At 53.0% G+C, this 12,160-nt stretch overlaps 1 protein-coding gene across 1 annotated transcript; it reads right to left on the reverse strand.

Annotated features, from left to right (window-relative positions):
- Positions 1-4,717: 4,717 nt before the first annotated feature.
- LOC123184726 (peroxidase P7) lies at positions 4,718-6,547 on the reverse strand. Its single transcript, XM_044596804.1, has 3 exons — positions 6,101-6,547; positions 5,824-6,018; positions 4,718-5,482 (listed from the first exon to the last, which is right to left on the reverse strand). Exons 1-3 carry the CDS (start codon positions 6,305-6,307, stop codon positions 4,919-4,921), a joined length of 966 nt encoding a protein of 321 aa, XP_044452739.1. The 5' UTR covers positions 6,308-6,547; the 3' UTR covers positions 4,718-4,918.
- Between the last annotated feature and the right edge of the window lie 5,613 nt (positions 6,548-12,160).

A 12,160-nucleotide genomic window follows, 5' to 3' on the forward strand; every position in this document is an offset into this window, starting at 1 on the left:
TATTATGTATGCCATGCTGTGTACCAGACCTGATGTAAACCTTGCCGTAAGTTTGGTAGGAAGGTACCAAAGTAATCCCGGCAAGGAACACTGGACAGCGGTCAAGAATATCCTGAAGTACCTGAAAAGGACTAAGGAAATGTTTCTCGTTTATGGAGGTGACGAAGAGCTCGTCGTAAAGGGTTACGTCGACGCTAGCTTCGACACAGATCTGGATGACTCTAAGTCACAAACCGGATACGTGTATATTTTGAATGGTGGGGCAGTAAGCTGGTGCAGTTGCAAGCAGAGCGTCGTGGCGGGATCTACATGTGAAGCGGAGTACATGGCAGCCTCGGAGGCAGCGCATGAAGCAATTTGGGTGAAGGAGTTCATCACCGACCTAGGAGTCATACCCAATGCGTCGGGGCCGATCAAGCTCTTCTGTGACAACACTGGAGCTATTGCTCTTGCCAAGGAGCCCAGGTTTCACAAGAAGACAAGGCACATCAAGCGTCGCTTCAACTCCATTCGTGAAAATGTTCAAGATGGAGACATAGATATTTGTAAAGTACATACGGACCTGAATGTAGCAGATCCGTTGACTAAACCTCTCCCTAGAGCAAAACATGATCAACACCAGAATTCCATGGGTGTTCGATTCATCACAATGTAACTAGATTATTGACTCTAGTGCAAGTGGGAGACTGTTGGAAATATGCCCTAGAGGCAATAATAAAAGCATTATTATTATATTTCCTTGTTCATGATAATTGTCTTTATTCATGCTATAATTGTGTTATCCGGAAATCGTAATACATGTGTGAATAATAGACACCAACATGTCCCTAGTAAGCCTCTAGTTGACTAGCTCGTTGATCAACAGATAGTCATGGTTTCCTGACTATGGACATTGGATGTCATTGATAACGAGATCACATCATTAGGAGAATGATGTGATGGACAAGACCCAATCCTAAACATAGCATAAGATCGTATAGTTCGTTTGCTAGAGTTTTCCAATGTCAAGTATCTTTTCCTTAGACCATGAGATCGTGTAACTCCCGGATACCGTAGGAGTGCTTTGGGTGTACCAAACGTCACAACGTAACTGGGTGACTATAAAGGTATACTACGGGTATCTCCGAAAGTGTCTGTTGGGTTGACACGGATCAAGACTGGGATTTGTCACTCCGTATGACGGAGAGGTATCACTGGGCCCACTCGGTAATGCATCATCATAATGAGCTCAAAGTGACCAAGTGTCTGGTCACGGGATCATGCATTACGGTACGAGTAAAGTGACTTGCCGGTAACGAGATTGAACGAGGTATTGGGATACCGACGATCGAATCTCGGGCAAGTAACATACCGATTGACAAAGGGAATTGTATACGGGGTTGCTTGAATCCTCGACATCGTGGTTCATCCGATGAGATCATCGAGGAGCATGTGGGAGCCAACATGGGTATCCAGATCCCGCTGTTGGTTATTGACCGGAGAGCGATCTCGGTCATGTCTACATGTCTCCCGAACCCGTAGGGTCTACACACTTAAGGTTCGGTGACGCTAGGGTTGTAGGGATATGTATATGCAGTAACCCGAATGTTGTTCGGAGTCCCGGATGAGATCCCGGACGTCACGAGGAGTTCCGGAATGGTCCGGAGGTAAAGAATTATATATAGGAAGTGCTATTTCGGGCATCGGGACAAGTTTCGGGGTCACCGGTATTGTACCGGGACCACCGGAAGGGTCCCGGGGGTCCACCGGGTGGGGCCACCTGCCCCGGGGGGCCACATGGGCTGTAGGGGCTGCGCCTTGGCCTATATGGGCCAAGGGCACCAGCCCCAAGAGGCCCATGCGCCTAGGGTTCAAGAAGGGAAGAGTCCCAAAGGGGGAAGGCACCTCCTAGGTGCCTTGGGGAGGAGGGATTCCTCCCTTGGCCGCACCCCCCTAGGAGATTGGATCTCCTAGGGCCGGCGCCCCCCCTTGGCCCTCCTATATATAGTGGGGAGATGGAGGACTTCTAACCCTTGCCTTTGGTGCCTCCCTCTCCCTCTCCAACACCTCCTCCTCCTCCATAGTGCTTGGCGAAGCCCCGCCGGAGTACTGCAGCTCCATCAACACCACGTCGTCGTGCTGCTGCTGGAGCCATCTTCCTCAACCTCTCCTTCCCCTTGCTGGATCAAGAAGGAGGAGACGTTACGCAGACCGTATGTGTGTTGAACGCGAAGGTGCCGTCCGTTCGGCGCTAGGATCTCTGGTGATTTGGATCACGTCGAGTACGCCTTCCTCATCCCCGTTCCTTGAACGCTTCCGCGCGTGATCTACAAAGGTATGTAGATGCAATCCGATCACTCGTTGCTAGATGAACTCCTAGATGGATCTTTGTGAAACCGTAGGAAAATTTTTGTTTTCTGCAACGTTCCCAACAACTGGTAACGCCCCTAATAAAGTGCTATGATGACCATAAAAGCTACTTAATGACCGACCGTTTGCGTGCAGGGTGACTTTAGATCTCCTGGCAGTCGAGTGGTTGGAATTTGGTCGAGTGATTGCTTCGTGGTCGAGTGTCTTGAATCTGTCGAGTGGGATACCTCCAAGTCGAGTGAAAGGTGACTTCTTCTAGGGATGTCCTTGGGTAGCGTACTTAGGACAGGTCCATGCCCCTATCCTAGGTACATAGCTTGATCAATCACCGTATTTGTTTTGGCGGGATTTTGAGCGGCGCCGCTGACGCCGGCGCTTAGGCTGTTTCTTGGAGGGGTCATCCTCCGCTGTTCCATTGCCATTTCCTTCTTTTGGGGTGTCCACCATGTATATGTCATATGACAAGGTGGCTTTCCAGGGCCTGATAAACGCTGGTTCTTCATCGGCGTCCATACCGTCGATGTCTTCGGAGTCGAAGTCCAGCATGTCGGTTAAGTCGTCGATAGTGGCTACAAAGTGGGTGCTGGGTGGGTTTTGAATTTCTTCATCGTCTGAATCCCAACCTTGCTGACCGTAGTCTGGCCAGGGCTCTCATGATAAAGAGAGAGACTTTAGTGTCTTCAGAATATCGCCGAAAGGCGAGTGCTGAAAGATGTCCGCGGTAGTAATCTCCATGATCAACGCCCAATCAGATTCGATCGGCAGGGGCGCGGAGGGTTCGGAGTCCGGAGAGGAGTCCGGCTCCTTGGAGTCACGAGTCTCGCAGAGTACGGGGCTAGTGTTTGGCTCGATCACCGTTGGGATCGCAGCCCCCGAGGCGGCGTCCAACCACCCATCCTCGATCAGCGCAGTTGGCTCCAAATTAAGGGTCGAAGCTGATGCGGGTGCGGCCTCCAGGGCACTGTTCGGCGGCAGAGCTAGATCATGCTCGTCGTGACAGTGCGGCGCGCTCGACAGTGGCTCAAATCCGTCGAAGATCAAGTCCCCGCGGATGTCAGCCATGTAGTTTAAGCTTCCAAATCTGACCTGACGGCCAGGGGCATAGTTTTTGATCTGCTCCAGATGGCCAAGTGAATTGGCCCGCAGTGCGAAGCCACCGAAGATGAAGATTTGTCCGGGGAGGAAGGTATCACCCTGGACTACATCGCCATTGATGATCGTAGGAGCCATCAAGCCTGACGGCGACGACACAGAGGAACTCTCAATGAAAGCACCAATGTCGGTGTCAAAACCGGCGGATCTCGAGTAGGGGGTCCCGAACTGTGCGTTTAGGCCGGATGGTAACAGGAGGCAAGGGACACGAAGTTTTACCCAGGTTTGGACCCTCTCGATGGAGACAAAACCCTACGGCCTGCTTAATTAATATTGATGATATGGGTAGTACAAGAGTAGATCTACCACGAGATCGGAGAGGCTAAACCCTAGAAGCTAGCCTATGGTATGATTATTGTTGTGTATGTTGTCCTACGGACTAAAACCCTCCAGTTTATATAGACACCGGAGAGGGTTAGGGTTACACAAAGTCGGTTACAATGGTAGGAGATCTGCATATCCGTATCGCCAAGCTTACCTTCCACGCCAAGGAAAGTCCCTTCCGGACACGGGACGAAGTCTTTAATCTTGTATCTTCATAGTTCAGGAGTCCGGCTGAAGGTATAGTCCGGCCATCCGAACACCCCCTAATCCAGGACTCCCTCAATAGGGTTCCCCTTCTCGGCAGTAGCAATGCGTCCCTGGTGTGGACTCCCAGTTCTCTTCCTCAACGGCCGCCGGCCCTTGCTCGTCCACGTTTTGTGGCCTCCAATCGATGTCCTTGATGACTCTTCTTCAGTGGATGCTCCTGGTGGCTTTCCTGCTATTTTCAGGTGTCCTAGGTTGCAACAGTGTGGCAGATGTGGTGTGCTCATGTCCAAGGTGGTTGCGTTCTGCGGTTGTTCCAGGTCACGAGGCCAACACCTATCCTGCTCTAGGGCAAGTGTCTCTCAGGTCCGTCGATACAACACCTTTCAAGCCAAGGCGAGATGGAAGGGTCCCTTTGCGGCGAGAGCGAAGGGAGATGTTTGGACTCCTCCACACTTTGAGCCAGCCAAAGTCCTTAACTATATTTTATTTAGGCAGGTCCTCATCCTTGGCGCGTGTTTTTGCTGCGATCTTTGGCGTATACAAGCAATGTTCTTCAATCTTTTCTTCTCGAGCTTGTATTCTACGTTGAGTCGTAAGATTCTTAGGGTGCTCCCTTGCATTCTTTGGCCGATGTGGTCCATTGGTGATGTAATTTTTGACGGTTGATGGTTTTGTTAATTCAAAGTTAAGATCATTGTTCGTTTTTCTAAAAAAAAAATAACAATCTTGCAGCTCCAACAAAAACGGTTTATACACGTACATGCCAACGAAACCGTGACAAAATCAAGAAAGTACTACACGCAAAGCAGAGCACTCTGCTCCCAAAAGCACCACGCCAGCTCTATCGTGCCATCGTTTCCGCGAGCGCGTGCCAGCAGCAATCTGATCACCCCTGGTTCACCACCCTGCAGTCCTCCCTGACCTCGCCGTCCTGGCCGGCGAGCGGGCTCAGGCCGCCCAGCTTGAGCATCGCTGCGCCGAAGTCCGCCCAGAACTTGTCCGGGCTCTCGGCGTAGTACTGCACCAGCGCGTCGCTGTCGCCCCCGTCTCCCAGGTACAGCTGCTGGTCCGTGTGCAGCAGCGCGCGCCCCTGCGTGATGCCCTGGTAGTAGTCCGTGTCCACGGTCGTCGGCGTGTCGTCCAGCGACGCCAGCGCCTCATCGTCGCCGGCGGGCGGGCACCGCTCGTCCAGCGCCGCCGCGTAGGTCGGGTCCAGGCTGCCGGTCTCGTTGTAGAGGCGGTCGCGGTAGAAGACGCAGCGGGAGTAGCCGAGCGTGTGGGCGCCCGAGAGCACGACCAGGTCCCGGAGCGACAGGCCCTGGGCCTGGAAGTTGGCGAGCAGCTCCGGCAGGTCCATGAACGGGTTCGGGATGGTGTCGTCCGCGTCGTCGATGCTCGCCGTCGTCGCGTCCCGCCGGCCCAGGAGCACGTCGTACGAGCTTCCCCCAAGCTGCAACACGAGCCAGTCATGTCACGTTGCCATTCTGGCCGGACGAAGTCAAATGTTACACAGTAGTGCCATGGGTCAATTTCGTCGGATAAAAAGGGGTGCTGCAAGTTGTTACAAAGAAGAGAGGGAGAGCTGAACTTATCCGAAAAACATCATTTTCTTCACGAAATGACGTGGTCGGCAAGGTGCGGTTAGGTCGAAGATACTGCTCGTAAAGTGGACTCCTTACAATACTATTTCTTATCTTACGGTTAGTGCTCGTCGCTGCTACACTCCATTGACGATTTGCATGCAAGCTCTTACAGAAACAAGGTAGAGAAAAAAGCTAACAGTGAGCTTACTGCAACAATGGAGTCGCGAGCGGCAACAGCGAGGATGTCGGCGCAGGAGACGACATTCCCCAGGCACGCCGTGTTGACGGCGGTCTTGATGGCGTCGATGACGCCGAACCCTCTCACCGACATGTTGTTGGCCTTGGACGTCTTCTCCCCGACCATGCCCTCGGTGTCGTCCAGCAGAATGGAGCCGTCGCAGCCCTGAAAAGATTGGACACAAAAACGTCTGGAACATGCGATCGATGGACATGAATGAAGTAATTCAACGATCAAGCTCACGTACGTTGACGAAGCAGTCGTGGAAGTGCAGCCGGACGAGGGAGGCGCCCATCCTCGGCTCCTTGACGATGGCCGCACCGACAACGAGCTTGATGGCCGAGAGCGCCTGCGGGCACGCCTCGTCGTAGTAGTCCGCGGTGAGCTCCTGCCCCGACGCGCCGGCGAAAGCCGCCGCGGCAACGACGGCGAAGCAAAGAAGAGGCGCCGCCATGTTCTCAAAATCTCAAGAATCAAGCTAGTCGCAAATTAACACTTTGTACCAATGTCAGCTAGTGATGAGATGATACTCGGATGTGACTAGATATAGGATTGGAGCCGTGGGTTTATATAGCACTCCAGCGAGATTGATTTGGACCCGTCACGATGAATCAGCCACCTTACCAACCGGCGCTTGTTTAGTGTTTGGTCGAGCCAATGGGGCTCGTTCAGGGCGCGAGGCGTGTGCGCGAAGAGACCGGTTTCTTCTCCGTTTTACCGATGATCACTCATCGACAGGCAGGAATGCAGTTTTCTAACGATGGAAAGCGCTGCTTTATGCACTTGCCGACTTGGGTGCAATGCATCTTGTTTCCGTATTCCTATAAACCGCGAGATTGCGAGATCTTTGTGCGTGCAATGCCTATCGAACCGGTGCTTTATCGATGGTCAGTACTCAGTGCTGCATGTAATTCACCGCCGAACAATGCAAAGTTGGTGGGGAGTGCGAGATTTCTTGCAAAGACTGTGTGCTACTCCTGCACCACCATGCAAACTTTTTTGACGACTAACGGGTCCGTCTGTTAACTGAAGTACTGAACACGGCAAGAAACGACCTGAACAGTGTAGTTTATTTAGTAGTGTCCAGCACGGTGCGGGTTGAGTGTTAGACTTTGTATATACTGGACCCATTTATAATTATGTTGTACATCACTATATAATGGAAAGGTCACCCCACGTTTGGAGGAGTGTCACAAACCCTAAAACCCTTGTCTAATATGATATCCGACCTAACGATCTAATGTCTTCCGCTCCGCCTCCGCCACCAACCGCCGCCGCCGCCTCAAGCACCGCCGGCACCGTGGTTTCCTTCCCCGCCCTTCTGCCGCCGGCCCCCGTCCACATGGATCACTAGTTCCTCCCGCCGTCCCTCGCGCGTCTCCTCAACGTCGGGACTGCGCCCTACACGACGGACGGATCGCTCGGCCCCCTGCAGACTCAATCGGCAGGGTCTCTCTTCGCCGGCCCGGTGTCTTCGCTGTACGCCGGCGTCTCCTCTTCATCGCCTGCTGCTTCAGCCCGGTCCCAGCAACCGTCGCCGCCGCCGGCTGCCGTGCACTCCCTTGTGCCCGCGCCGCCACCACCTACCGCGTCGCACCAGATGTGTGCGATTGCGCCTGCTCCGGCTGCTTCCATCTACATCGCAGTCGGCCCTACTGTTGCCGATGCCGCCCATGCCAATCACGGCGGCTACCCACTGTACGCGGCGCCGTACGGCCCGTCGCCACCTGCGCGTCCTTCCTATGGTGCGTACCCTGGCCAGGGCGCGTACCCGACTCCGCCGCCCTATGGGGCGCCCTTCCCGTACGGCCCCTCGCACCTGTACGCACCGGCTGCGGCACCATCTGCACCAATGCCCTCTCTGACGCCATACGTGGATGCCGAAGCTGCTTTGGCCGCGATCTACTCGCCGCCGTTTTTATTCTCGCACCTCCTTCCGGTGAAGCTTAAACCGGACAATTATCTATATTGGCGTGCTCAGGTGCTTCCTCTCCTTCGCAGCCATTACTTGGAGGGGTTCGTCAACGGTACACTGCCATGTCCACCGCCACATCATCTGATGTTCAGTGCGTGGATCGCTCAGGACCAAGCCATCCTCTCAGCCATCCAGTCTTCTCTGGGTGAGGGTGTGGCCGGGCTCATCCTCTCATGAGGTGTGGGACATCCTGGAGTCGAGTTTCTCGTCTCAGTCTACTGCTCAATCCATGGCCATCCGTGCCAAGCTTGGTGTAACTCGCAAGGACAATGGTACGGTGACCACCTTCTACAACAAGATCAAGAAGTTGGCTGACACTCTTGCTTCCGTTGGAGAGCCCCTTCGTGACAGCGAGTTCACATCCTTCATCCTAGACGGCCTCGACAGCGACTACGACTCGCTTGCCGAGGTGATTAATGAACGCAAGGAGCCTCTTCGTCCTCAGGAACTCTACAGCCGTCTCTTGTCAACGGAGCAACGGCTCAACGCACGCCGCCCCGATGTCTCCATCGACTCCTCCGTCAACGCCGTGTACCGCGGCAAAGGCGGTGGCCGTGGCCCCTCTGCAGCTTCCTCGGGAGGAGGGGGCAAGTCCGGTGGTGGTGCGCCCTCAGCACAACAGCAGCAGGCCCCGCCTTCTGGTGCCCCGGTAGTCGTCGTTGACGGCCGCGCGTGCGCCTGCTGTACCGCCTGTGGTGCGGCTCAACCATGTCAGCTCTGTGGCCCGCCTCGCCATGTCGCCTCTCGCTGTCATCGCCGGTTCAAGACGGACTTCCTTGGCCTCGGCAATAATGGCAAGGGCAACGAGTGTCAAGTTAACATGGCGCAACAGGGTCACACCCCTTCTTATCCTGTTGATCCTTCTTGGTACATGGATACTGGAGCAACCATGCACGTCACGAACGAGCTGGGCAAGCTAACTGTCCAGCAACCTTACCGTGGGCATGACAAGGTTCACACAGCTAACGGGGCAGGTATGCACATTTCGCATGTTGGTCAGGCATCACTTCTCACAAACACCTCTAGGACATTGCATCTTAGAAATGTTCTTCGTGTTCCCACAGTTGCACGTAATTTACTCTCTGTTCCTAAACTTACATAGGATAATAATGTTTTCTGTGAGTTTCACCCGTTTCATCTCTTTATTAAGGATCGTGCTATGAGGAACATACTTCTTAGAGGTCGCTACCGCCATGGTCTATATGCTCTTGATGCCCCCACCGACGTTCCCGCTCCTGCTGCTGCGCCAAGTCTTCAGTGGCGTTCGTGTGTCTCCATCACTATGGCACTCTCGTCTTGGTCACCCAGCATCTCCCATTGTTCACCATGTCCTTCATCGTCATGAGCTACCGTCCGAGTCTAGTAATAAAGATGACGCTGTCTGTGATGCCTGCCAGCAAGGCAAGAGCCATCAGTTACCTTTTTCTGTTTCTACACATATAGTCAAAACTCCTCTTGAGCTTGTGTTTTCAGATGTATGGGGTCCTGCCCAGCTGTCCATTAGTGGGCACGAATATTATGTCAGTTTCATTGATGCTTATAGTCGCTTTACCTGGATTTATCTTCTTAAGCATAAGTCTGATGTGTTTAATGTGTTTTTACAATTTCAAGCACATGTTGAGAGACTCCTAGATCATAAAATCATTCATGTACAGTCAGACTGGGGGTGAATACCGCAACCTCAGTACTTTCTTTGAAAAACTTGGAATTGCTCATCGTGTTTCTTGCCCACATACACATCAGCAGAATGGTTCAGCTGAACGTAAGCACCGTCATATTGTTGAAACTGGGTTAACCTTGCTTGCTCATGCCTCTGTCCCGTTTCGTTTTTGGAGCGATGCTTTTACTACAGCCTGTTTTCTTATAAATAGGCTTTCTTCGCGGCTCCTTCATATGAAAACTCCACTTGAACTCTTGCTTGGTTAGACTTCTGATTACACGTTTCTTAAAGTGTTCGGTTGTGCGTGTTGGCCGCATCTCCGTCCGTATAATAATCACAAGCTTGAGTTCCGATCAAAGAAGTGTGTCTTTCTAGGGTATAGTTCTGTTCACAAAGGGTATAAGTGCCTTCATGTCCCGTCTAATCGTGTGTATATCTCCCGAGATGTTGTTTTTGATGAGCACGTTTTTCCATTTGCTGCTCTTCCCTCACCTGACACAAACTCCACACCGCCAGTGCACCCATCCACTATATTGCATGATCAATTTGTAGATGCTGCATATTCGCCCTCTTTGTTGTCTAACCATGGTGCAGGTAATGGGAGATGTGCGCGGCTTGAGCTCCTGGATGAGGTTGATACTCTGTCTCCCTCGTCCCCGACGGCTACGCCATCACCACCCTCTCATGTCGATCGGCTGGCTTCGTGCATGTCCCATGCAACGAGCCCGCATGTGCCCGTGATCGCGGCTGCTGCACCTCGCGTCACCACTCCGGCCCAGCCGCCACTTTTGCTGACTGGCGCGTCGGCCCAGCGGGCCGTCACGTCTGCGCCGGCGTCCTCGCCATCGACGCCTGGGCCGTCACCTGCACCGACGCATGCCCGCCATCGACGCCTGGGCCGTCTTCGCCTGGGAGTTCCGTGTCATCCTCGTTGCTTGTGCGGCACTTGTCCCGCTCGTTTGGATCGGCGTCGCCCTCGAGTGGGTCGGCGTCTCCTGCTGTGTCTTCCTCGTCACCGCCACCGACTGCATCAGCCTCTGCCATGACGGATGCTGCGCCCACTTCATCATCCTCACCATCGGTTTCGCCACCTGCTCCGCCCCCGGTGTTGCGTCCTCATACACGCAGCAAAAGTGGGGTGTTTCGTCCTAAGGAATGCAAGGATGGCACGGTGGCCTGGCTTGCGACTTGCATGGCGCAGGCGCAGTCCGACCCTACTACTGAGCCTCGACATTTTCAGGCTGCCCTGAGTATCCCTCACTGGCGTACTGCGATGGAACAAGAATACCACGCTCTTCTTAAGAATGAAACGTGGCGACTGGTTCCTCCCAAGGCTGGTGTCAACATCATTGACTCAAAGTGGGTCTTCAAGGTAAAGAAACATGCTGATGGTTCTATCGAGAGATACAAGGCTCGACTGGTTGCTAAAGGATTCAAACAACACCATGGTCTTGATTACAAGGACACCTTCAGTCCAGTGGTCAAACCGACCATGATTCGGCTTCTGCTCTCACTGGCAATTACTCGTGGATGGTCTCTTCGTCAGCTTGATGTTCAGAATGCTTTCCTTCATGGTGTTCTTGAGGAGGAGGTTTACATGCGTCAGCCTCCCGGTTTTGTTGATCCAGCTCGTTCGCAGCATCTATGTCGTCTTGTTAAGGCACTCTATGGTCTGAAGCAGGCTCCGCGTGCTTGGCACCACTCTTCGGGCTCATGGATTTGTTCCCTCTCTGGCCGATACCTCGTTATTTCTTCTTCAGCGGCCTACAGTTACTATGTACCTACTGGTCTATGTTGACGATATCATCTTGGTCAGTTCCTCGGACTATGCTGTGGATCGCTTGGTTTCTTCTTTGAGTGCTGACTTTGCGGTTAAGGATCTTGGGCAGCTTCACTATTTCCTTGGCCTTGAAGTATTGTCCTCTGGTTCTGGCTTAACTCTCACTCAGCAGAAGTATTCTCTCGATATTCTTCGGAGGTCTGGTATGCTCCAGTGCAAGACAGCTACTACACCTATGTCCTCCACTGACCGACTATCTGCTCTCGATGGTTCTCTCCTCCCTGCTGATGAGGCTACTGAGTATCGCAGTATTGTTGGTGGCTTGCAGTACTTGACTATCACTCGTCCTAATATCTCCTATGCGGTCAACCAGGTCTGCCGCTTTCTTCATGCTCCTCGAGACTCTCACTGGGCTGCAGTTAAGCGCATTTTGCGTTACATCCGGTCCACTTCTTCTTATGGCTTGCATCTGCAACCGGCCCCCTCTAGCATTCTCTCTACGTTCTCTGATGCGGACTGGGCTGGGAGTCCGGATGACAGACGATCAACGGGGGGATATCTAGTGTTCCTTGGTTCGAACTTGATCGCCTGGAGTGCTCGTAAACAAGCAACGGTGTCCCGCAGTAGCACTGAAGCTGAGTACAAAGCAGTTGCAAATGCCACAGCAGAGCTTATTTGGATACAGTTTTTGCTCAGAGAGTTGAAGATTCCTCAGAAGCAGCCGCCGGTGCTTTGGTGTGATAACATTGGGGCGACGTATTTGTCTTCAAATCCAGTCTTTCATGCTCGCACCAAACACATTGAAGTTGATTACCATTTTGTCAGGGAACGTGTTTCCCAGAAACTGCTTCTTATCAAGTTCATCTCCTCAAAAGATCAACTTGCTGATATC

Source organism: Triticum aestivum, chromosome 2A, assembly GCF_018294505.1.
Source record: "Triticum aestivum cultivar Chinese Spring chromosome 2A, IWGSC CS RefSeq v2.1, whole genome shotgun sequence".
NCBI lineage: Eukaryota > Viridiplantae > Streptophyta > Magnoliopsida > Poales > Poaceae > Triticum > Triticum aestivum.